Consider the following 24,630-nt stretch of genomic DNA (forward strand, 5'->3'; position numbering starts at 1 on the left):
TGACTGCTTGGAAATATATTATTGCTCTTTGGTCACTGATGGGTCTAGATGCTGAACAGCCCTGTGACAGTATGTTCATAAGCTAGGCATGGGGTAGAAACCAGAGTATTTGGTCAGATAATGGAGCAGTTGGTGAAAGGATAGATGCTATGTGCAGTGAGACTATGAGGAAGGACTGGCAATGGATGGAACACTAATACAGTCAGTAGGATGGGTTGAAAAGTATGTACTTTAATGCAGGAGTATTAGGAATAGAGGAGATGAAGTCATTGCGTGGGTCAATATGTCGAACTATGACAATGTGGCCAATACAGAGACTGGGCTGTTTCAGGCGAAGGAATGGCTGCTAAATATGCCGACAGGAAGAGGTGGGAATTGCTAATCAGGGATACTATCACGGCTGCAGAAAAGAGGGAAGTAGTGGAGGGATTGTCGACTGAATCAGTGGAGGTGGATGTCAGGAACAGCAAGGGGAAATAACCCTACTGGGTGTATATCATAGTCCCTACCAATAGCAATATAAAGTCTTCAAAGAGCAGAAAGGGAGGCAGATTCTTGAAATGTACTAAAATAATAGTTGTAGCGACAGATGATTTTATCTTTCCTAATACTGATTGGCACCTTGTTAGAGTGAAAGGTTTGGATGGAGTGGAATTTGTGCAGTGTGTTCAGGAAGGTTTCATGATACAATATGCAGATAGGCCAATGAGAGGAGAGACTAAACTTGACCTGGTAATGGGAAATGGACCAGGTCAGGTATTAGATCACTCAGTCGGTGAACATTTTGGAGAAAGTGATCACAACTCCCTCTTCCTTTTCCATAGCACTGGAGAAGGACAGGAATAGATAATTTGGGGAAATATTTAATCGGGATAAGGGAAAATATAATGCTATTAGGCAGGAGCTTGGGAGCATAAATTGGGAGCAGATGTACTCAGGGAAAAGTGCGGCAGAAATATGGCAAATGTTCAGAGAACATTGCATGGTGCTCTGCACAAGTATATTCCACGGAGGCAGGGAGGGATGGGAAGGAGAAAGAACCATGGTGTAGAAATCTAATTAAGAAGAACCCCCTGTACCGCCACTCTGCTAAGAATCCTGTCATTAACCTTGACCCATCTTCAAGTTCAATCTTAAAAAGTGCATCACTTCACACTTTGAAATCCACCTGCCGCTTCTCTGCCCAACTCTGTATCCTGCCTATATCCTGTTGTAAGCTACAACCAGCTACTAACCACAATTCCTCCAACCTTCGCGTCATCTGCAAATTTACTAATCCACCCCACCACCTCTTCATCCAAATCATTTATAAAAGTCACAAAGGGCAAAGGGTCCTAGAACAGATCCGCGTGGAACACCACTAATCACTGTCTTCCAGGGAGAACTCTCCATCTATCTCCCTCTGCTTTCTGTGGGCACGAACATTCATGCATCCAGGTTTCCTTAGATCCCATGCCTCATGACTTTGTGGATGAGCCTCCCTTGGGGAACTTTGTCAAATGCCTTACTAAAATCTATATATACCACATCCACTGTTCTACCTTCATCAATCTGCTTTGTCACCTCCTCAAAAAACTTGCTTGTGAGGCATGACCTGCATCTCACGAATCTATGCTGACTATCCTTGAGAAGACTATGCCTCCCCAAATCCTCGTACGTCCTGTCCCTAGATATCTTCTCCAATAGTTTGCCCACCAATGATGTAAGATTCATTGGCCTGTAATTCCCAGGATTTTCTCTATTTCCTTTATTGAAAGAGAACTTTTGCCAACCTCAAATCCTCTAGTACCACTTCTGTGACAAGAAGGATACTTCTTTCTCGCAGTACCCTGGGGTATATTCCATCTGGCCCTGTGGACCTATCTATCCTATTATTTTTCAGAAGCTCCAACACTACCTTTTTCTTTATCTCGACATGTGATGTTGCATTAACTTGACCTATGCAAACATCATATTCGTCAAGGTCCCTCCTACAGTGAACAGCAAAGTAAAATATTCATTAAGGTCATCACCTATCTCCTCCACCTCGAGGCATACCTTATCACTTTTATCATCTGAAACCCAATGAGTCTGGCTCTTTTATTCACTGGCCCTTTGGATTTAGTATGCTCTTGTTATCCTCTCTCAACGTACTGCTGCCTTTCCCTTTCCTAGATCTCATGTACAGAACAGCGTAAGGGAGAAAATGGACACATTGCCTCACTGGTTACAATTTAAACCTGGCTTTCAGTGTTTAAAGAGATGGCCAGCAGAGGTGAAAACTTCCTGTTACAAAATAACTTGTAATAGAAGTTGGATCAAAGCTAATACTTTCATTATTAAAAATTAAACTGCAAAATAATCATCTTGGCATAAAGCACTTCCATTTCTGGTTTTCCTTGGAGTTGGGGGAAGGGCAGAGAAAATCTAAGTACATATTGATGAATACTTAATTTTTTTATATTAACAGCATAGTGGAAGCCGATTCCAGTCATTTAAACCCGAGCAGCCCAATTACACCCAATTAACCTACAACCCCATACGTTCTTGAGGATGGGAGGAAACTGGAGCAACCTGGGAAAACCCACACAGACAAAGTAAAAAATTCCTAACAAACAGCGCTGGATACGAACTTGGTTTTATGGCGCTGTAATAATGTCGCACTAACCACTACATTAACAGTTAACATTTTAAATTCTCTGTCCAGCTCAGTAACAAGCCCTTCCGGCCCATGAACCTATTCCACCCAAATACACCAATCAACCTTCAGCCCCTGTACGTTTTGAAGGGTAGGAGGAAACCAAAGGACACGGAGGAAACTCTCAGACACAACAACGCTAGATTTGTACCTGGGTCACTGGCACTGTAAAAGGGTCAAGTTTACCACTATGCCAACCAGACTTAAATCTAAACTTAAAAGATCATTTGGGCAGGATACGTACTTCCTTTGTGCTGAAGGGTTGCCTGCATCAAATCTTATATTCACCATGTTCAATATGCATCATAATTTTAAGGCTAAAAATTAACTGGTTGTTGTTCTGGTTTTGCCCACCTGTTCGCCTCTGCACAGATGCCACTCCATTCGCACATTAGAACTCCTCAAGCATTGATCTTGTAATAATCACTAATTCAACAATGAAGTTGGTTGGACTTTTTGAAGCTTTGCTGGGTATTAGATACATCTGCCAATTAGTTACCTGAACTATTCCCCAGGCTACAGGTAGAAGAATCAAAGCAACTCACAGCATGTCGTGGGAATAGCTGGCCACATCAGCTCCTGCTGCCTCGACCTTCGCCCCTGGCAGTCAACATAAATGCCCACAGTACTGAAACACAATAAATACTCCTTGCTTGAAATTTCCACGGCGCAAATGGCATCGTTGGGCTGCTGAGCGATGAAGGAGAGTGTGTGGTCATCAGGATGCAGTAGGCTGACAGGCCCCCCATCTCCCTGTAGCAGGTACTTGGCAAAGCCTGACTGATAGCCAACAAGCAAACGTTCGCTGAAGATGGCCATCCACTGCACGGTCCCTGGCACTTGGATCTCCTTGAACTTCTTATGTCGGGTTTTGCTCTGGTTAAGTTCGTAGCACTGCACTTGGCGCTTCATGGCCACACACAGGCACGTGGCAGAACCATGGCGCATCAGTCCTGACACCAGTGTTTGGCAGCCCTTCGTCTCCACCAGTTTGAAGAAGTCACCTTCGCGCCCATCAAGAGCTGTTGTGGGGAAGAGGCGGACGTGGCGGTTTCTCCCTGATATAACGGCGATCAGCTGCTCTCCTGGGATGAGCTCAATCTGGTGGACCTTCTTGTTATCACCAACACGAATGATCTCTGTCAAAGAGGAAAAAAAGAAGCTTTCATTCTGCTGACATGTGATTACATAGTGCCTACCATAATCTTAGAGCCTCTCAAAGCAGTTCACAGGAACGAGGTACCGACTCAGCAGCAATGTGGGAACCTGACTGCCAACCAGCACACAACCAGCAATGCAGGCAATTCCCAGCTCATTTCAAAGCCAATTTCTTAAATCCACGAGAACTTCCAACAGATGGTACAATGAATACAGCCCAGGAATGAGGGGGAAGCTTATGAGGAATTATTGAGTAGTCTGAATAGCCTGATAACTCATTGGGTTTAAGAACAGTGAAGAAGGATTTTAGAGAGACATATAAAATATGAAAGGAACAGATAAGACAGAAGCAGGGAAGTTGTTTCCACTGGTAGGTGAGACTAGAACTATGGGGACATTGATTCAAGATATGGGAGAGTAGATTTTAACAGAAATGAGGAGGAAATGCTTCTCCCAGAGAGAAGTGACTGTGGAATTCTCTGCCTAAGGAAGCAGTAGAGGCAGCCTCACTGAATGTATTTAAGATACAGATGGATAGTTTCGAAGGGTAGGGGAATGAAAGGTTATGGGGGACAGGTGGATAAAACGCATGATTGTATTGAATGGTGAAGAGGACACAAAGGGCCAGATGGCTGACTCCTGCTCCTAATTGTAATGCTCTTACCTTATGTGATTCAGCTACTTCTGCCATTTGCCTCCTTCCCCACCCCAAAGTTTCCTTCAAGATTTTTGCTGCCCTTTATCTCCCCTAGACATCCTCTGAGGTCTCCTTCTCTTTACATCTTCCACACAACTCATCCCCTTGTTTCTTGACTATTGGTCACTAAATTGTTCATTAGCCAACTTCCCTTCCAGGATACCAACGGACTTAACAGTTTTAGCCCCCTGATCCTGTCCCCATGAAATTTGTTGCCATATCCCTCCTCAAAATTAGACCCTGTCCTCCTTCCATGCGAACCACAGCTCTATTTGTCCTATCTCCTTCCTCTCCAAGTTAATTCCCATCTTTGGCCTGAATCCCTCCACACCCCCTCATTAGTTTCAACCCTGTCACTGCACTGAACATCTCTGATCAAAGTCACTGATGACATATGGATAATTGTGAAAAGGATAGTGACAGAACTGTCCCCACCAGTACTGTACCCCAGGTTACTCAGTGACAGACCCGTCTCCACAAATAGCCAATTAACTACATTAATTACTAAAATCCTGCTTCCTTTTTTTTTTACCATTCCAGTTCCAGTCTGAGAATCATGAAGTGGGTTCTCTTCCCAGGAAGGACTGCTCCCTTTCACCTACTTGCTCAGTGCAGTTTCAGTGACATCAATAACAATGTCCATAAACCCAGTTTATTCAATGAAAATGCCCAGTTCTAATTCACTGCCAGCGCTCTCGACTCCCCTCCGTCAAAACCGTCATACTGCTTATCCATTCTGCAATAGTTTTCTTCCAACTGAAAGATGACAAGACTGGTCACAAACAAGAATGACTGCAGTCTGAAATCAAACTAGACTGTTTGAAACTTTAGTCTTGTGCCAAAGTTGACCCAACCATATCAAAACGACCCACTTCACTTCCTCGGCATCAACTAACCCTCTCTCAACTCATCCTGTGGTAATACCATCAACCGTACATAAACTTACTATCTATTGAAACTCAGTTGGTACAATTGCATTAATTTGAGAGGCTTGATGTTTTCTGATTGGCGACTGTGTAGGGTAACATATATGGAAGGACCCATATCTTTATGCAGGAATCTGTATTTCTATTCAACCACTAGAAGCCACGCTGGACAGTCCCACTGCCTATTCCAGCCTTAAGTCGTGTATCTCTTTTTAAATTAAAAAAAATGTAGACATACTGTAACAGGCCATTTTGGCCCATGAGCCCGTGCCACCCTATTACACCCAAATGACCTACAATCCCTGGTACGTTTTGAAGGGTGAGAGGAAACTGGAGCCCCCAGGGAAAACCCACGCAGACAAGGGGAGAACGTACAGACGGTGTAGGATTCGAACCCTGGTCCCAATCGCTAGTGCTGTAGCAGCATTGCACTAACTGCTACGCTAGCCATTTCCCGCAGTAAGATTTCACAGAAAGGAAGGGAAGATTTACAATTAAAGAACAAGGTTAGCACACAAACCTATGGGCACCAAACATTAAATTCATTTTCTGATGATGTTCATAAGGAGAATGAGTTACAAATCTGAAAATCTACCACATGCTGTTCAGTAAAGGTATGTGATTAGCAAGACTCACCGTCTCTGGTAACGTGCACTACAAACAAACCCTCTTCATTTCCCAGAGCTATTCTTTCATGATCTGTAAAGTAAAATCAGTTTGTTTTAAGTCATGGAGTCAGACAGCACAGAATCAGGCCTTTTGACCAATCAAAGCAATAAAATGACGACACTAATTTCGTTTTATTTTCCCCACACTCCCACCAACTTTCCATGGATTCTACAACTCACAGACCCACTAGGGGCAATATCTGATGGCTAAATTAACTGTCATTCTGCATGTTTCTGAGGTGTGGGAGCATCCAGAGGCTATCCACCTGGTCCAAGAGAGAATGTGCAATCTCCAAGCAGACAACACTAAACGTCAGGATTGAACCTTTGTCAGGGGAGCTGTGAGGGAGCGGGTCCATAGTCTGTGCCTTTCTGTAAGGGCTGAGGTATCAGTCAAGCAGACTCAGTGGAAGTCAGCCCAGTGATTTCCCACGCATAAATGGATTCAACAGTACATTTCTGCTCCAACCACAGTGACTATTACACATCAGTGCAAATTAATTCCAGAGTTTCCCTGATTTTAGCTGACAAATGAATGGAAAATGAATGACCAGAACGTGCAGCTTCTGGAAACTGGGACGGCAACAATTGCTTACAATTAACAATGAACATTTCTACCTGGAGACATGCTGGATTCCAGACTTCAGGAGATTAATGTGTTCCCTGAACAGTCAGATTCTGTCAAATCTCCTTAGGCATCATGCATTTCACTCTTTAGCTACTTGCCTTGCAGGTGGGGCTTGAAGCTACAGCTTTTCATTCTTTAAGATCACAATTAGGCCCAATTATTTTGTCCATGTTTTGTTCTGAAGAAGAGCAATAAAGATAATCCAGCAAATTATTGGGCGTTAGTGGGAGGGAAGCTTTTGGAGACAATGTTTCTGGATGGGATTTACTCGTATTTGGAAAAACATGAGCTTGTTAAAGGTGGTGAACACAAAGTGCTGGAGAAAATCAGCAGGTCATGCAGCATCGATAGGACATTTTGGGTCTAAGTCCCTCCTCATTAATGCTGAAAATCAGGAAGGTGCCTGAATATAAAGATGCTGTGGGGGGAGGAAGGGAAAGGGGAGGAGCACAGGTCATAGATGAATACAGGTGGCAGGGTAGAAGAGAAAGAAGCTGGAAAGTGTTAGGGATAGAGGGCCGAGGGCTAAGGATAGCTGTCTGATAGGAGAGGAAGGGAAGGGGGTGGGAAGCTAGTGGAAGGGGAAGAGAGATGAGAGAAACGGAGAGACTGGGGGACGAGTTCAATGGAAAATGGAGGTCAATATTGATGCCGTCTGGTTGGAGAATGCCCAGCTGTTGTTCCTCCAATTTGTGGGTGGCCTTGATTTGGCAGTGCATAAGACCATGGAGAGATAGGCCAGTGTGACAATAATGTGTGGAATTGAAATGGTTGGCCACTGGGAGGTCCTTGCTGTGGCAGTAGACAGAGCAAGGGTGTTTAATGAAGTGATCTCCCAGTCTGTGTCCAGTTTCCCAGATGCAGAGGAGGCCAGATAGTTGCTTCACTCGAAAGGACTGTTCAGGGTCCCAAATGATAGTGAGGGAGGAGGTGTAAGTGCAAGTACAGCACTTTTTGCAGACAAAGGGATAAGTACCAAGGGGGTGATTGGTGGGAAGGGATGAGTGGAAGAGGAAGGGACAGAGGGAGTGATCCCAATGGAAAGTAGAATCGGGAGGGGATAGGAAAATGTTAAAAAAAAAGGATGAGCAGATGTATCCGGTAGTGCAATCCTGTTTGTAGGTGAATGTGGTGGCTGGAGAAGTGTTGAAGGAAACCCTGTATTTGTTGCACCTGTGAGGGGAAGGGACCAGGGCAAATGTGCAGGAAAGGGAGGAGATGTGGGTGACGGCTGAATTAATGGCAGTACAGAGGAAGCTTCGTTTTCAGAAGGAGAAATCTCAGATGCACTGAGGATGGGAAAATGCTGTTTCCTCAGGTTGTACTTGTGCATTCTGATGATCGATAAACTTGAACTTCAATTTGGAAGTCCTCATTGTGGGATCTGATACGAAGGAGATGGGGAACTGAAAGAAAGGAATAGAATACTTACGGAAGACAGGGTGGGAGATGGTGCAGTCAAGGTAACTGTGATAGTTATGAGTTTATAAAATGAAGTCTGTAGGTGGCTGACTCCCAAAATGGAAGCAGAGAGACTGAGAAAGGGGAGAGTGATACTAGAGATGGACCAAATGAATTTGAGGACAGGGTGGAAGTTGGCAGCAAAGTGGATAAAGTTGATGAGTTCTTCATGGGTTCAGGAGGCAGTGCCAGTGTAATCATCAATGTATTGGAGAAAAAGTTGAGGAGCCTTGCCAGTGTAGGCTTGCAGCATGGATTGCTCCAAATATCCAGCGATAAGACAGGCAGAGCTGGGGCCCATTTGAGTACCCATGACTAAACCCTTGAATTGAAGAAAGTGGGAATGAGTGAATTGAAAAGTTATTGAGGGTGAGTACAAGTTCTGCCAGGCAGAGGAGAGGGACTGGTTGGGTCTGTTATTAAGGAAGAACCAGAACCTTCAGATCTTTTTGAAGGGTAGAGGTGTGCAGGGACTGGACATCCATGGTGAAAATAAGGTGGCCAAAAAACTAAAAGAAGTTGAAAGCATGTGAGGGGTCCTGGATATAGTTGGGAAATTAACCAAGGAGAAAAAAATGGAGTCAAGGTATGATGATACCAGTTCAGTGGGGCAGAAGCACACATAGACAATGGATCTACTGGGGCAATTGGATCTTGGGTAGGAGATAGAACCAAGCAGTGTGGGTTTGGGAAACAACAAGTATTTATTGTAAACAAGGTCATGGTAGGGAATTTAGGGAAGAGAATAGTGATGAGTTGAAACATCTACACATTACAATGCTAGCAAGTCAAACAAGAATTAGAGAACATGGGTTAAGAGTGAAAGATGAAATGTTTAAAGGGAACAACTTCATGTAGAGAGTGTGGAACAAGATTCCAGCTGAAGTGGTGATTGCAGGCTTGATTTGACATTAAGAAAAATTTGGATAGGCACATGGATAGGAGGGGTATGGAGAGATATGGTCTAGGTGCAGGTCAGTGAGTCTAAGCAAAATAATAGTTTGGCACAAACTAGATGGGCTGAAGGTCCTGTTCGGTGTGGTAGTGTTCTATAGTTCCTAAAGCTCAAGGAGGTAGATAAATTGTTCTAAGGCCTGACCAAGAACATACTAGAACTTGTGGGGATCAGAGAAGAAATTCCAGGGACTCAGGCAAAGTCAGTTGTACCATCACTAGTCACAGGTGAAGTACTGGAAGACAGGATGGTGGCCAGTTTTGCATCTTTACTTAAGAAGGGCTGCAATAAATGCCAGGATGTACAGACCCTAAATGGTGGGAGAGTTATTGTCATGGATTCTGGGAGACAGGACTATCTGCATTTGGAAAGATAAGGACTGATTAGGGATAGTTAGTACTTTTTTTGTTTGAGAAATCACATCTCACAAATTTAAATGAGTTTTTGGAAGAGGTGGCCAAGAGGATTGATGAGGCAGGGTGGTCGACATTGTCCACGTGGACTTTAGCAAGACCTTTCCATGTGGAAAGCTGGACTGGAATGTTAGATCACATGAGGTCCAGTGTGAGACAGCCAACTGGATTAAAATTGGCATGGGGATTATTCACATTGGAGGCCTATGATAAGTGTCAAATTCTGGTTCCACTGCTGTACGTCATCAAAATAACAATTTGGATGAGAATGCAATTGGTCAGTTGGTCAGTTTACAGATGACACTGGTGCAGAAGGTTATCTGAGATTACAATAGAGATGTAGTCTGAGAAAGTGGGTCAAACAATGGCAGGTAGAACAACATGAACAAGTGGAAGGTGTTGCATTTTGGTCCATTAAACTCAGGACAGGCCTTTCATAGTAAACGGCAGGGCCCTGAGAGTGTTGTAGAACAGAGACCTGTGGGCAGAAGCACATTGTTCCCTGAAAGTAGCAACACAGAGAAAATGGCTCCAGCACATTGAGGATATCATATTACAACAGTACAAGATTAATCCAAGGATTAATTACAGTGTCCTGATAAATGCTGGCCTAACCTCTTTAATTTCCCTGTAACTCAACTCCTGAAGACCAGCAACATCCTAGTAAATCTCTGCACTCTTTCTATCTTATTGATGTCCTTCCTGTAGTTTGGCGACCACAACTGCACACAATTTTCCAAATTTGGGCCTCGCCAATGTCTTAAATAACTTCAACGTAACATCCTGTACTTAATACTTTGATTTATAAAGGCTAAGATGCTAAAAGCTTTCTTTACAAACCTGTCCACCTGCGACGCTACCTTCAAGGAACAATTTATATGTATCCCAGGTCTCTTTGCTTCTCCACACTCCTCAGTGCCCTACCATTTACAGTGTACATCCTTCCTTGATTTGCTCTTCCAAAATGGAATATCTCACACTTGTCTGCATTAAACTCCACCATCCATTTACTGGCCTATTCTCCCAGTTGGTCCAGATCCCTCTGCAAGCTTTGAAAATCTTCCTCACTGTCCACTACACTTCCTGTCTTTGTGTTATCAGCAAACTTGCTGATCCAATTTACCACATTATCATCCAGATCATTGATGTAGACAATAAACAACAATGGTCCCAGCACCGATCCCTGAGGAATACCTCTCGTCACAGGCCTCCAGTCTGAGAAGCAACCATCCACTACCACTCTCTGTTTTCTCCCACATAGCCAAGTTCGAATCCAGTTTACAACCCCTCTATGTATACCTAGTGCCTTAACCTTCTAAACTAACCTCCCATGTGGGACCTATGTAGACAACATTCACAGCCTTTCCTTCATCTACCTTCTTGGTAAATTACTCGAAAAATTCTACAAGATTTGTTAAACACGACCTACCATGCACAAAGCCATACTGACTGTCCTTAATCAGCCCATGGCTGTCCAAATACTTATATATCCTACCTCTTAGAACTCCTTCCAATAATTTACCAACTACTGACGTCAGACTCACTGGCCTATAGTTACCTGGTTCACTTCTGGAGATTTGATAGAGGTTTACAAAATTATGAGGGGTATAGAGTAAATGCGAGCAGGCACTTTCCACTTAGATGAGGAGAGATAAATACAAGAAAACATGGCTTTAGGATGAAAGGGGAAAGGTTTAGGTGGAACATTAGGGGGAACTTATTCACTCACAGAGTGGTAGGAGTATGGAAATGCGCTGCCATCTGATGTGGTGGGTGTAGACTTGATCTTGAGTTTTAAGAATAAATTGGATAGATGGGAGATGACTGGAGGGTTATGGAATGGGAGCAGGTTATTGGGACTAGCTGAACATTGGCCAGCAGACCAGAAGGGCTGAATGGCCTGTTTTCTGTGTGCTGTAGCATTCTATGGTTCTAATTCTGCACTTCTAGTCTACTCTCGTGGAGATTTGGTTAAATGCCTGTACAAAACGTAGGTCATTTCTTCATTACAAGTGTCATCCTAGAAGTGGGCCAGAATTATTGACAACAACACTTCAAAATCTGCTGACTGAATGATTTTTACAAGTTGTACTAAAGTGTTGGCAAGAATACGGTTGTGAACTTTAGAATAATTGGGCACACTATTTTTTTAAATAGGGAGAAAATAGAAAATACCCAGATGCAAATGGACCTCGTGCAAGATAGCCTGAAGGTAAACGTGCAGGTTGTGTCGGGGCTGAAGAAGGCAAGTGCAGTGCTGGCGTTCATTTCACAAGGAATAGAAGAGCAGAGATGTGATGTTGAGGCTTTATAAGGCCTTTATAAGTATCCAGTGATACTTTGGAGTTGTGAGCAGTTTTAGGCTCCTCATTTAAGAAAATATGGGCTGAAGTTGGACAGGGTTCAAAGGAAGTTCACAAGGATGATTCCAGGAATGAAAGAGTTATCATATGAGGAGCGTTTGACAGCTCTTGGCCTGTATTTGTTGGAATTTAGGAGAATGAGGGGGGATCTCATCGAAACATTTTGAATGCTGAAGGGCATGGACAGAGTAGATGTAGAAAGGTTGTTTCCTATGTTGGGAGTCTAGGACAAGGGGGCACAAATTTAGGATTGAAGGGTGGCAAGGTTAGCGTACTGGATAGTATGAAGCCAGTTATGCAGGTTCAAATCCAGTGCTGTTTGTAAGGTGTTTGTATGTTCTCCCCTTGACCTGCTAAGTTTTCCTAGTTGGTCCAGTTTCCTCCCACCCACCAAAAATGAACAAGGTTGTAGGGTAATTGGTTGGCACGGGACTGAATGGCCCCAAATGGCTCTACCGTGTTGTAAATTAAATTTTACGGTGGCACAGTTAGCGCAATGCTGTTACAGCACCAGCGATTGGGACCTGGGTGCAAATACTGCGCTCTCTGTAAGGAGATTGTACATTCTCCCCATGTCTACGTTGGTTTACCCTAGGGGCTCTGGTTTCCTCCCACCCTTCAAAATGTTTTGGGGGTTGTAGGTCAATTGGGTGTAATTAGCCAGCATGGGCTTGTGGGCTGAAAAGGGCCTGTTATTGTGCTGTATGTCTAAATTAAATAAATAAATAGATAGATAAAGATTTTTAGGTGATCACTTAGAAGATTGATGCAGAGAATTTCTTCAGCCAATGGGTGGTAAATCTGTGGAATTTGTTGCCACAGGTGATTGTGGAGGCCAGGTCATTGAGTGTATTGAAGACAGAGATTGATAGTTCCTTGATTAGCCAGGGCATCAAAGATTATGGGGAGAACATTGGACAGTAGGGCTGAGTAGGAAAATAGATCAGCTCATGATTAAATGGTTGTGCAGACTTAATGGGCTGTATAGCTTATTTCTGCTCCTATGTCTTATGGTCATATAAGAGTTTATTTATGAAGTCATCTCAAAATGTCCCATAGCACCATACAAACAATGAACTACTGTGGTGGGTAGACAGGACAGTGATTGGTCTCTAAGTATGGTGACAAAAGACAGCAGTTTCAGTGACAAAGCTCCCACCTACCTATGATAGCGGCTGACTGTGTTGTCTTGATCAGTGGCAAGGCACTGTCATATGCTTCTTTAGGAACAAAAACTGAACGGTCCTTCAGTTTGTTCTTCTTCAGGATCCGATGCAGTTCATTCAGCAGCCCCACCCACTTATTCTTCTCATTCTCACTGTCAGCCAGTATCAGGATTGAACATTTGTTGTTGGATGTTGACATCTGGGAGGCTGTAACCTACAAAGAACAGACACGTTTAGAATTAAAGTCACTGTTTGCAGCTTAAAACAGTTTACCTCAGCTGATGCTTGATTTGAATAGTTAAAACCACCAATGAAATTCACTGACTGGATGGAGATGGTTAAATAAAAAACCTTTTTTTTCTGCTCAATTCTTGGATTGCCCAGTTGATGACTTACTTGTACTGATGCAGTTTATATCCTGTCTTTTGCCATGTGATTTTGCAGACCAGAACTGACCAATATAGGCATAAAACATGGAAAACCTGTAAAATTTTGACAATGCACGGCCAACGGCAATGCAATGCTGACAAATGATGCTCACATTTACTATGGGCACCCAGTATTATGAACAACTTCCACTACCAAGAGAACTAATTACAAAGAGCAACTACAACCAGCAAAGATCTCCATTTCTAACCTTGCTTTCAGGAAAGGTCAACAGAAGATGGATGAGACGAGAACTCCGTCCTGATGAACAGGTGCAGTCATGCCCTGGGACTGAGATGATTAACCTCAAATCAATCTTTGTACAAGGTACAATGAAGAGATTTTTCTTATGGATTTCAATTTTAAATCATGGATTTCAATTTTATCTTATGAATTTCAATTCTGTTATTGTCTAATCTCTGAATTTCAGCTCTTTTGTCCATTTCTGTATGAACAATTATGATGTAGCAGAAGGTACTGGTCAACTAATGGCATTGTTGTCAAAACCATTCATGTTTTTTTTTGATCATTGCATAGAGGACAATGAAGTGGTAATTGGCCAAACAGATTAGTCCTCCTATGAGGGAGGAATATCTGGGTAAATGCCACTGTTAATCTTGGCTAGTTCTGTCTAGAGCACAGGAGACTGCAGATGCTGCAATCTGAAACTAAGTACGATCTGCTGGAGGACAGTCTCTCAAGTGCATGTATTTTAATGCAAGGAGCATAGTAAATAAGGAGGATGAGCTTAAAGCATGGATGGTCGCATGGGAATACGATATTGCGGCCATCAGTGAAACTTGGTTGCAGGAAGGGCATGATTGGCAGCTAAATATTCCAGGATTCCGATGTTTCAGGCATGATAGAATTGGGGGGGGCGGGGGGGAATAAAAGATGGAGGAGTTGCATTGCTTATTAGAGAGAGCATTACAGCAGTGCTGTGGCAGGATGGTTTGGTGGGATCATCCAGCAAGGCTATTTAGGTGGAATTGAGGAATGGCAGAGGCATGAATACATTAATGGAAGTGTATTATAGACCACCAAATGGGCTGAGGGAATTAGAGGAGCAAATTTGTAAGGAGACTGCATATATATGTAATAAACGTAAGGTATTAATTGTCGGAGATTTCAACTTTCTGAACATTAACTGGGACACCCATACAGTAAGGGGCTGGATGGGCTAGAATTTGTTAAGTGTGTACAGGAAAGTTTTATGAATCAATACGTAGAAGAAACGACTCGAGAAGGGGTAGTATTGGATCTCTTATTAGGGAACGAGATAGGTCAGGTGACAGAGGTTTGTTTTGGGGGAACACTTTGGGTCTAGTGATCACAATACTATTAGTTTTAGGCTAGCAATGGAAAAGAATAGAGATGGGCTAAAGGTTGAGATTCTTGATTGGAAGAAAGCAAAGTGGATGGTGTGGATTGGTTAAGTTATTTTCAGGGAAGAATGTAGCTGATAAATGGAGGATATTCAAAGGAGAAGTTATGAAAACAGAGTTGGTCTGTCCCCGTGAGGATTAAAGGAAAGGTTAGAAACTGTAGGGAGCCTGGTTTCCAAAAGATATTGGGAACTTGGTTTGGAGGAAGAGGGATGTTTACAACAGGTATAAACAATAAGGAAGGGATGAACTGCTTGAGGAATATAAGGAGTGTAAAAAAAAATCTTAAGAAGGAAATTAGACCGGCTAAAAGGAGAAATGAAGCTGCTTTGGCAGGAAAAGTAAAAATAAATCCAAAAGATTTCTATGGGTTCATTAAAGGTAAAAGAATAGTGAGGGATAAAATTGGACCCCTTGGAGATGGGGGGGGGGGGGGGGGGGTGGTGGTGGTGGGGTGAATCTGTGAAGAGATGGGTGAAATTTTAAATGAAAAGCATATTGAGCCAGATGAAGTGAAGAAGGTCATGGATAATATAAGAATTAATGAGGAAGCTATATTGAAAAAAGATCAAGGTGGATAAATCTTCAGGCCCTGACAAAATATTCCCTCGGACCCTGAGGGAGGTTAGTGAACAAATAGTGGGGGCGTTAACAGAAATATTTAAAATGTCACTGGCCACGGGGGAAGTGCCAGAGAACTGGAGGGTGGTTCAGGTTATTCAGCTGTTCAAAAAAGGATCCAAAAGTAGACCTGGTAATTATAGGCCTGTAAGTCTGACGTCGATGGTGGGTAAATTAATGGAAAGTGTTCTTAGAGATGGGATATACAATTATTTGGAAAGGCAGGGATTGATTTGGAGCAGTCAGCATGGTTTTGTATGTGGTAGATCATATCTAACAAATCTTGTAGAGTTTTTAGAGGAGGTTACTAAAAAGTTTGATGAGGGGAAGGTGGTGGATGTTGTTTATTAGGATTTTAGTAAGGCTTTTAATAAGGTTCCCCATAAGAGGTTAGTAAGGAAGGTGGAAGCATTAGGGATTAATGATGAAGTAGTGAAATGGATTCAACAATGGTTGGATGGGAGATGCCAGAGAGTAATGGTGGAAAATTGTTTATCGAATTGGAGGCCGGTGTTGAGTGGAGTGTCTCATGGATCGGTACTGGGTCCACTGCTGTTTGTCATGTATATTAACGGTTTAGATGATAGGGTAGCAAATTGGATTAGTAAATTTGCAGATGATACAAAAGTTGGCGGTGTTGTGAACAATGAGGAAGATTATCAAAACTTACAGGGTGATATAGGACAGTTAGAAGAGTGGGCTGAAAGATGGCAGATGGAGTTTAATACTGATAAATGTGATGTGCTACATTTTGGTAGGTGTAATCAAAATAGAGCATACACGTTAAATGGTAGACAATTATGGAGTGCAGTGGAACAAAGGGTTTTAGAAGTCATGGTATATAATATTCTGAAAGGTGAATCACATGTCGATAGGGTGGTGAAGAAGGCATTTAGTATGTCGGCTTTCATAAATCAGAGTAAAGAACACAGGAGTTGGGATGTTATGTTGAAATTGTATAAGGTATTGGTGAGGCCAAATTTGGAATATTGTGTGCAGTTTTGGTCACCGAATTACAGGAAGGATATAAACAGTATAGAGAGAGGGCAGAGGAGGTTTACAAGAATGTTGCTGGGGGTTTCAGGGTTTGAGTTATAGGGTGAAACTTTACTCTCTGGAGCGTAGAAGGTTGAGGGGTGATTTGATAGAGGTATTCAAAATTATAAGGGGGACGGATAGAGTCAATGTGGATAGGCTTTTTCCACTGAGAGTGAGGGAGATTCAAACAAGAAGGCATGGATTGAGAGTATAAGGGGAAAGGTTTAAGGGAAGCATAAGTGGGAATTTCTTCACAGAGGGTGGTGTGGGTATTGGATGAATTTCCAGCAGTGGTGGCAGAAGCAAGATCACTGTTAATATTCAAGGTACGGTTGGATAGGTATATGGACGGGAGAGGTGTGGAGGGTTATGGGCCAAATGTGGGTCAGTGGGACTAGGTGGGAGATGAAGTTCGGCACAGACTAGTAGGGCCAAACTGGCCTGCTTCTGTGCTGTAAATGTTTATATGGTTAACTCGGCGGGTTGTAAAGCATCAGGGGGAGAAAAAGAATGGTTGACATTTCGAGCCCTTGATAAAGGATTTCAGTCAGAAACATTGACCATTATTTTTCTCCCACTGATGCCATACGACTTGCTGAGTTCCTCCAGCAGATCGTGTTTAGTCATAGAGCACATTCCTTCAAGACTACTGATAGGATAGGGTCAGGTCTATTCACTCTGTGGCAACCCTTGACTTCAGCCATTCCTCAATTGTATGGAATGAATGAAGTTAGGAGGAACGGTGGCTTCTATGATGGAAGTGCAATGCCCCCAGGACACTTGACAGCTACAGTGGATAGAGCAAAATATAGCATAACATAACATAACAATTACAGCACGGAAACAGGCCATTAGGCCCTTCTAGTCCGCACCGAACCAAACACCCCTCTCTAGTCCCACCTCCCTGCAAAATGCCCATAACCCTCCATCTTCTTCTCATCCATAGACCTGTCCAACCTTTTCTTAAATAATACAATTGACTCCGCCGCCACTATTTCTCCCGGAAGATCATTCCACACGGCTACCACTCTCTGAGTAAAGAAGTTCCCCCTCATGTTACCTCTAAACCTCTGCCCCTTAATTCTTAATTTCTGATAAAATTATAAAAATTGGTCATTTCTAGACTATTACACTTGGTAACTGCTAGGCTACCATGGAAAGATTAACTATTTCATCTCCAAGCATGACCTTTAGCTTCCAAGAAAAAAAATAAAAGCAATACACAAAAGTGGTGGAGTAGTTCTGCAGGTCACGCAGCATCTATAGGAAGTCAACGGATATAACCAATGTTTCGGGCCTGAGCCCTTCATCAAAGAAACAAACCATTCTTTTGATGTTCAAATCATGAAGTGCTATTGCAGCTCAATGATGTTATCTGTTTTCAGCTTGGGCCACAGAAAAACTGCTGGCTGGGACACCACAGAAAAATCCTTGACTCATCTCCAAAATGATGCCAATGGATCCACCAGTCACAACAGAAAGGATTGCCCCTTCAGTCATGGAAGAATGCAATCAAATGGGCATATTACTTTATGCATTACTTATCCCACAGAATGCTTTATTTAATTTTCTCCAGGGTGCATCTTCTATTTTTAATCATCCTCAGTAATGATTATGACCCAGTGGGTTCGTCTTACAAAGGAGTCATGAGCATTTTGACTCTGGCTAGGCTAATATTCACCTTCTTCTACAAACTGTAGAAAATCAAGGCATATCTCAACCAGCAGATGTCTGGCAAACGTCAGGTATCAGGCCTTACAAGTAACTTTGCACCCACATCACTCCACCTGACCATAAATGGTCATAAGATGTTACATGAGCATTTAAAGCTTATGAAACTAAAATCACATTTTCACACTTATACCACTGCTACACAACAACAATCACATGGTTTAGCAATTAGTACATGGAACATACAATGCAAGCACTGCACTTTATTTAGCACATAAAAGATGGATGGAACAGTTTATTTCTGTGCTATAATTACTACATTTCTATCATACTTCATGGAGGTTGCAATTGCAGTGAAATAAATTGATCAAATCTTTTTAAAGAGGGTCAGTCAAGACCACTGTGTCCTGCCAGGATCGCTGAAATTTCTCTTGCAGAACAGTTTGACAAGGCTCATTGGTATATATTTCATGCTATGACTTGACACAAAGCTTTCAGATCAGTAATGCCCTGTACTGGCTAAAGATTATTCTTTATTTCCGACAGGACACTGAGGGGGTGAAAAAAAACACAAAAGTTAGAATGGTCACGGTGAGGTAAACAAGAAAGTCTGTAGATGATGGGGTCAAGTGCAGTGTATAAAAGTGCTGGAGAAACTCAGTAGGTCATGCAGCATCCAGAGAAAGGAAAAGGCAGTTGAGGAAGGGTGAAAGGTGATTTATATAAGATTATGAGGGACAGCCAGCACCTTTTCCCCAGGGTGACAATAGCAAATATAGAGGACATCTGTTTAAGATAAGTGGAGAAAAATAGTGGAGATGTCAAAGGAATTTTTTTTTTTTTACAGAGGTAGTTTGTTACACAGAGAGGGGTGGGTGCCTGAAATGTATTGCCGGGGTGATGGTGGACGCTGGTACAATAGGGACATATAGAAGATTGTTAGAAAGGAACATGGATGTAAGAAAAATGGAAGGTTATGAACTATGTTGGAGAGGCAAGTTAGAATGATCATGAAGTATGTTTACATGGGTCAGCACAACATTGTGGGCTAAGGGTTACACTCTTCTATGTTCTACGACATTTTGGGCTTGAGCCCTTTTTCAGGGAGTCAGTCAATATCACCGTCAATTGAAGGAGCAAACCTTCAAAAAAAATTTAACTTAATAAACAACGAATTTGTCATCCGTACACAATTTGGAAATCGTGGTTAGGAAATTGGTTGCTAAGAAATCGAGAGTGAGTCTCTGATAGATGTGGGCTTCAATGGCCTGACCTCTTGCAATGTCCCCACCAGGTGGCCTCAGAAGTGACTTGGGCCTTCTCCTCCAACAACGTAGCTCAATGTGTAATGGTGACTCCACCTTGGACATGGTGTTGGAAAATCCTTAATTCTTTATTGAAGAAACTGTCTATGCCAAGTAGTTTTAACTGCTCACTGACGGGAATTGTTGATCACTGATCTTTCCTCTGCTTGTGATGGCACTTTGCAATGGCTGTGGCTCCATTCAAATGAGAATTTTAGTCACTGATAACTTCCCAGATCCTTGGATAGATAAACACTTAAAAGCTTTGCTGCTCATGCATTTGGCAGTCACAGTGGGCCCACAGAGAGAGAGGATGTTAAAAAGGAAGAAAATCAGACGTCCATGAAGTATTTCAGGAAGAACATAGATATTTAAGTGCATGCTGGGTAAAAACAGGAGATGCATTATATTTAGGCAAGATCACTGGTTAAGTAGTCCTTGGAGGGTCTACAGCATCAAGGAGCACCTACCAAGAGATTCTGAAGAAATGGAAGCATAATCTCCATGAGGAAGGACCGGTATCAATTGTACAAAGAGTTAAAAAAATACCTTAATATGAGTTGCAGTTTTACGATCGCGCGTGGAATGGAGTTTCGGGGTCTGTTTAATGGGCCCAACCCACCTACCCGGTTCTGCTGTTAGCGGAACCTAAGGCAGAGAAGAGAAAATCTATATCAGAGGTCAGGTGGGGCTTAAAGGTATAAAGTGAAAGAATAATGAATTCAGAAATGGCTCTAAAACAGTGAAAATCAACTTTCATGCAGGTTATTTAATTCCTCGTACAAGTGAGGCGGGTAATATGACAAAGAAAGGTTGCGTTTTAACAGATGAGTACCTCAGGTACTCCCTCAAACTGATGTCTGATCACTTAACTGACGATCTCTAAAGAAGGTCAAGCACACAGTGTTGGAACAGGCAAATATTTCACATGTGCAACTCTGGAGTAGGAGGCAAAAACCAAGTGACAGAAGCACTTCATCTAGGAATAGAATCAAGGCTGTTTACCAAAAGACTCATGCTCTCATACTTTGCTCCACTGTATATGGACTTTCAGAATACAGACCACAAGATATAGGAGCAGATGTAGGCCACTCGGCCCATCGAGTCCTCTCCGCCATTCCATCATGAGATGATCCATTCTTTCACTCACCTTCATTACCCTATCCTCTTCGCATAAACTCCGATCATTATGCCAATTTATTAGCTTTGCTAGTTTTTAACACCATCCCTGTGCGATATGCCCCAAATTTCTTGCCTCTTCGCACTGAACTCAGATCAGATCCATTGACTCAACCTTTTTGATAATTATTTTATGCTGCATTAAGATATTTACTCCCCTCAGGCCAGTAATGTTGTAGAAACTTTACTCATCAAAAACACTGCCAATCCATGACATTTTGATGACCTAGAACAATATAATCTGTTTCTTTAGAAATTTGTATTAGGGTAAAACTCCATTAATCTGGCATGCTCAAGACTTTGGTAATGCTGGACGAGCAATCTCCTGTTCTATAGGATGCTATATTATTAATGGTCAAAACACTTTTAATTCACATTTTTAAAAAAAGATGTTTTACAGTAGAATCATTTTCCAATGCACTTAAAGGGAACATAGGAAACAAAACCAGGTAAGTATCAAAGGAAGACGGAAACTGGGACCCTGATGACATAAAAAGGCATAGGAACTGGGGTTGGTGAATGGGGAAGGGAACATTGGATCTAGGACAGCAGTGGGTGGATGAGGAGTGAGAGAATCACAGCCCCAATGAGTTGGGAGGGGGGGGGAAGAGGGTGTGTGGGAACACTGAGCATCACTATGTCAGCCAGATGCTAAAGCATTGGGATTTCTGAACAGCCGAATTGTTGAATATTGGATGGGCTAGGTTAGCTGTCATTTGCTGTTTGCTACAAAGTTACCTTCCCTGAAGGTGACAGTGCAGGTAGATAGGTTGGTGAAGGATGTGCAGGTAGATAGGATGGTGAAGAATGTGCAGGTAGACAGGTTGGTGAAGAATGTGCAGGTAGACAGGTTGGTGAAGGATGTGCAGGAAGACAGGTTGGTGAAGTATGTGCAAGTAAACAGGTTGGTGAAGAATGTGCAGGTAGACAGGTTAGTGAAGAATGTGCAGGTAAACAGGTTGGTGAAGAATGTGCAGGTAGACGGATTAGTGAAGAATGTGCAGGTAGACAGGTTGGTGAAGAATGGACAGGTAGACAGGTTGGTGAAGAATGTGCAGGTACACAGGTTGGTGAAGAATGTACAGGTAGACAGGTTGATGAAGAATGTGCAGGTACACAGGTTGGTGAAGAATGTACAGGTAGACAGGTTGATGAAGGATGTGCAGGTAGACAGGGTTGGTGAAAAATGTGCAGGTAGACAGGTTGGTGAAGAATGTGCAGGTAGACAGGTTGGTGAAGAATGTACAGGTAGACAGGTTGGTGAAAAATGTGCAGCTAGACAGGTTGGTGAAGAATGTGCAGGTGGACAGGTTGGTGAAGAATGTGCAGGTAGACAGGTTGGTGAAGAATGTGCAGGTAGACAGGTTGGTGAAGAATGTGCAGATAGACAGGTTGGTGAAAAATGTACAGGTAGACAGGTTGGTGAAGAATGTACAGGTAGACAGGTTGGTGAAAAATGTGCAGCTAGACAGGTTGGTGAAGAATGTGCAGGTGGACAGGTTGGTGAAGAATGTGCAGGTGGACAGGTTGGTGAAGAATGTACAGATAGACAGGTTGGTGAAAAATGTACAGGTAGACAGGTTGGTGAAGAATGTGCAGGTAGACAGGTTGGTGAAAAATGTGCAGCTTGACAGGTTGGTGAAGAATGTACAGGTGGACAGTTGGTGAAGAATGTGCAGATAGGAAGGTTGGTGAAGAATGTGCAGGTAGACAGGTTGGTGAAGAATGTACAGGTAGACAGGTTGGTGAAAAATGTGCAGGTAGACAGGTTGGTGAAGAATGTGCAGGTGGACAGGTTGGTGAAGAATGTGCAGCTTGACAGGTTGGTGAAGAATGTACAGGTAGACAGGTTGGTGAAAAATGTGCAGGTAGACAGGTTGGTGAAGAATGTGCAGATAGACAGGGTTGGTGAAAAATGTGCAGGTAGACAGGTTGGTGAAGAATGTGCAGGTAGACAGATTGGTGAAGGATGTGCAGGTAGACGGATTAGTGAAGAATGTGCAGGTAGACAGGTTGGTGAAGAATGTACAGGTAGACAGGTTGGTGAAAAATGTGCAGGTAGACAGGTTGGTGAAGAATGTGCAGGTGGACAGGTTGGTGAAGAATGTGCAGCTTAACAGGTTGGTGAAGAATGTACAGGTAGACAGGTTGGTGAAAAATGTGCAGGTAGACAGGTTGGTGAAGAATGTGCAGATAGACAGGGTTGGTGAAAAATGTGCAGGTAGACAGGTTGGTGAAGAATGTGCAGGTGGACAGGTTGGTGAAGAATGGTTGCCTTCTTTGGGTGGGTACTGAGCACAAAAATTGGGAATTTATGATACATCTGTAGAAGGTATTGATGAGAACATATTTGGTGTACCAGATGCAGTTCTTGTCGCCCAGGTCTCGGAAGGGGATTAAGATGAAAGGGATGCAGAGGAAATTCACCTGGAAGTTTCTAGGACCAGACAGCTTGAATTCCAGGGAGAGGTTGGAAAGGCTGGGTCTTTATTCCCTTGGGAGACTGAGGGGTGACCTTACAGAGTTTTATATAAAATCATGATTAAAGTGAATCTTCGCAGTCCTTTTCCCAGGGTAGAGCATTCTAGAAGTAGAGAGCATAGGTTTAAGGTAGAGATAGGTGAAAAATGAAGTGTCCTGAGGGGCAACTGTTTTGTTTAAACTGTAGAAGTAGGTGCCATGATGTTTTAAAGACATGGATGGATGATTATGGTCCAACGCAGGCAAATGGAATGCCCTGAATGCCATCTTAGAGGCATGGAAGTGGCTGTTGCACTTTGTATCTCTCTATGTCAACCTTCCCAACTCATACTGAATGGTTGACCCTCTTCTCTTTGGGAATGAGAAGCAGCGTAAAGGATTTTATGTAATTATTAAAGGAATGGAGGGGTATATAACATTGGCTCTATAATGAGGTAATAACTGATTGTCACAGATCAGTGTTGTAGTAGAGGGATGAACAGGTAGAAAGGATGCTGGAGGAATTATACGGAATCATTTCTGGAGAATAGCAAAACATTCATCAACGAACTCAAAATCAAGAAACGCACCAATGCCTCTACTTTCTTAGAAGACAAAGGAAGTTGATGATGTCCCCCCTTTGTCCCTCAACAACTTCTACAGGTGTACCATGAAAGGCAGATTTGCTGATGCATCACAGCATGGGATGGGAGCTGGTCTGTTCAACATAAAAACAAACTACAGTGAATGTAGCTCAGAACATCATATGCAAAATTCCCTTCCTTCCGTTCACCATCTACATATCTCACTGCCTAGGAGAAGCAGCCAACACATTGAAGGACCTGTCACACCCCATCAGCGAGAAGGGTCAAGAGTGTGAAAGTGCACACCAACTGGCAAAAAGACAGTTCCTTCCCTGCAGTCATCAGGCTCCTGAATGAATCCTACAACAGTGCTCTCATGTAGCCCTTGGTTGGCTCTAACATTCTCAGTGAATTCTCCTCATGAGGTATTTTGTGACAAACTTAAACTGAAAAAAGTGGATATCATGGTCCCAAATCCAGCATCCAAGCAGAATGAAGCAACCAAATAATTTGGGCACTATTTTATAGAAATACCCGTATCTGGAGGACAGCCAACATAATACCTCAAACGGATAAAACCATTCAGTTTGTCACTCTTCACATTTTCTTTTGACAGAAGAGACATTTGCCCATCAGCAACCCTGGCCATCGGATCAAGGTCTTCCCTTTGTCCTATCCATTTCCCTCGACCTTCTCTGCAACATAACATTTCCTCTTTATTTTAATCTGATAGAACATTAACTCTGTTTTCCTCTCCACAATTATTGTCTGACTTACTGAGTGTTTCCAGCATAAAGCAGAACCTTTTGCCTCCAAAATGCCTCCTAGAGCCATCAAGAGTTAACACCAT

General features: G+C 42.7%; 1 protein-coding gene across 11 annotated transcripts in view; it reads right to left on the reverse strand.

The window, feature by feature from the left end:
• LOC138737196 (serine/threonine-protein kinase MRCK alpha-like) overlaps window positions 1–24,630 on the reverse strand; it is a 653,014-nt gene that overhangs the window by 23,561 nt on the left and 604,823 nt on the right. For 7 of the 11 annotated variants that reach the window (XM_069887840.1, XM_069887837.1, XM_069887843.1 and 4 more), the window contains 4 exons: window positions 20,107–20,205; window positions 13,110–13,326; window positions 6,095–6,157; window positions 3,223–3,816 (listed from right to left, as the gene is read on the reverse strand). In XM_069887840.1, coding sequence (XP_069743941.1) covers window positions 3,223–3,816; window positions 6,095–6,157; window positions 13,110–13,326; window positions 20,107–20,205 — 973 coding nt within the window. The remainder of the gene's footprint in view (window positions 1–3,222; window positions 3,817–6,094; window positions 6,158–13,109; window positions 13,327–20,106; window positions 20,206–24,630) is intronic. The other 4 variants (XM_069887847.1, XM_069887844.1, XM_069887846.1 and 1 more) reach the window with 1 other exon arrangement.

This window comes from Narcine bancroftii, chromosome 6 (assembly GCF_036971445.1).
Source record: "Narcine bancroftii isolate sNarBan1 chromosome 6, sNarBan1.hap1, whole genome shotgun sequence".
In the NCBI taxonomy this organism is placed as follows: Eukaryota; Metazoa; Chordata; class Chondrichthyes; order Torpediniformes; family Narcinidae; genus Narcine; species Narcine bancroftii.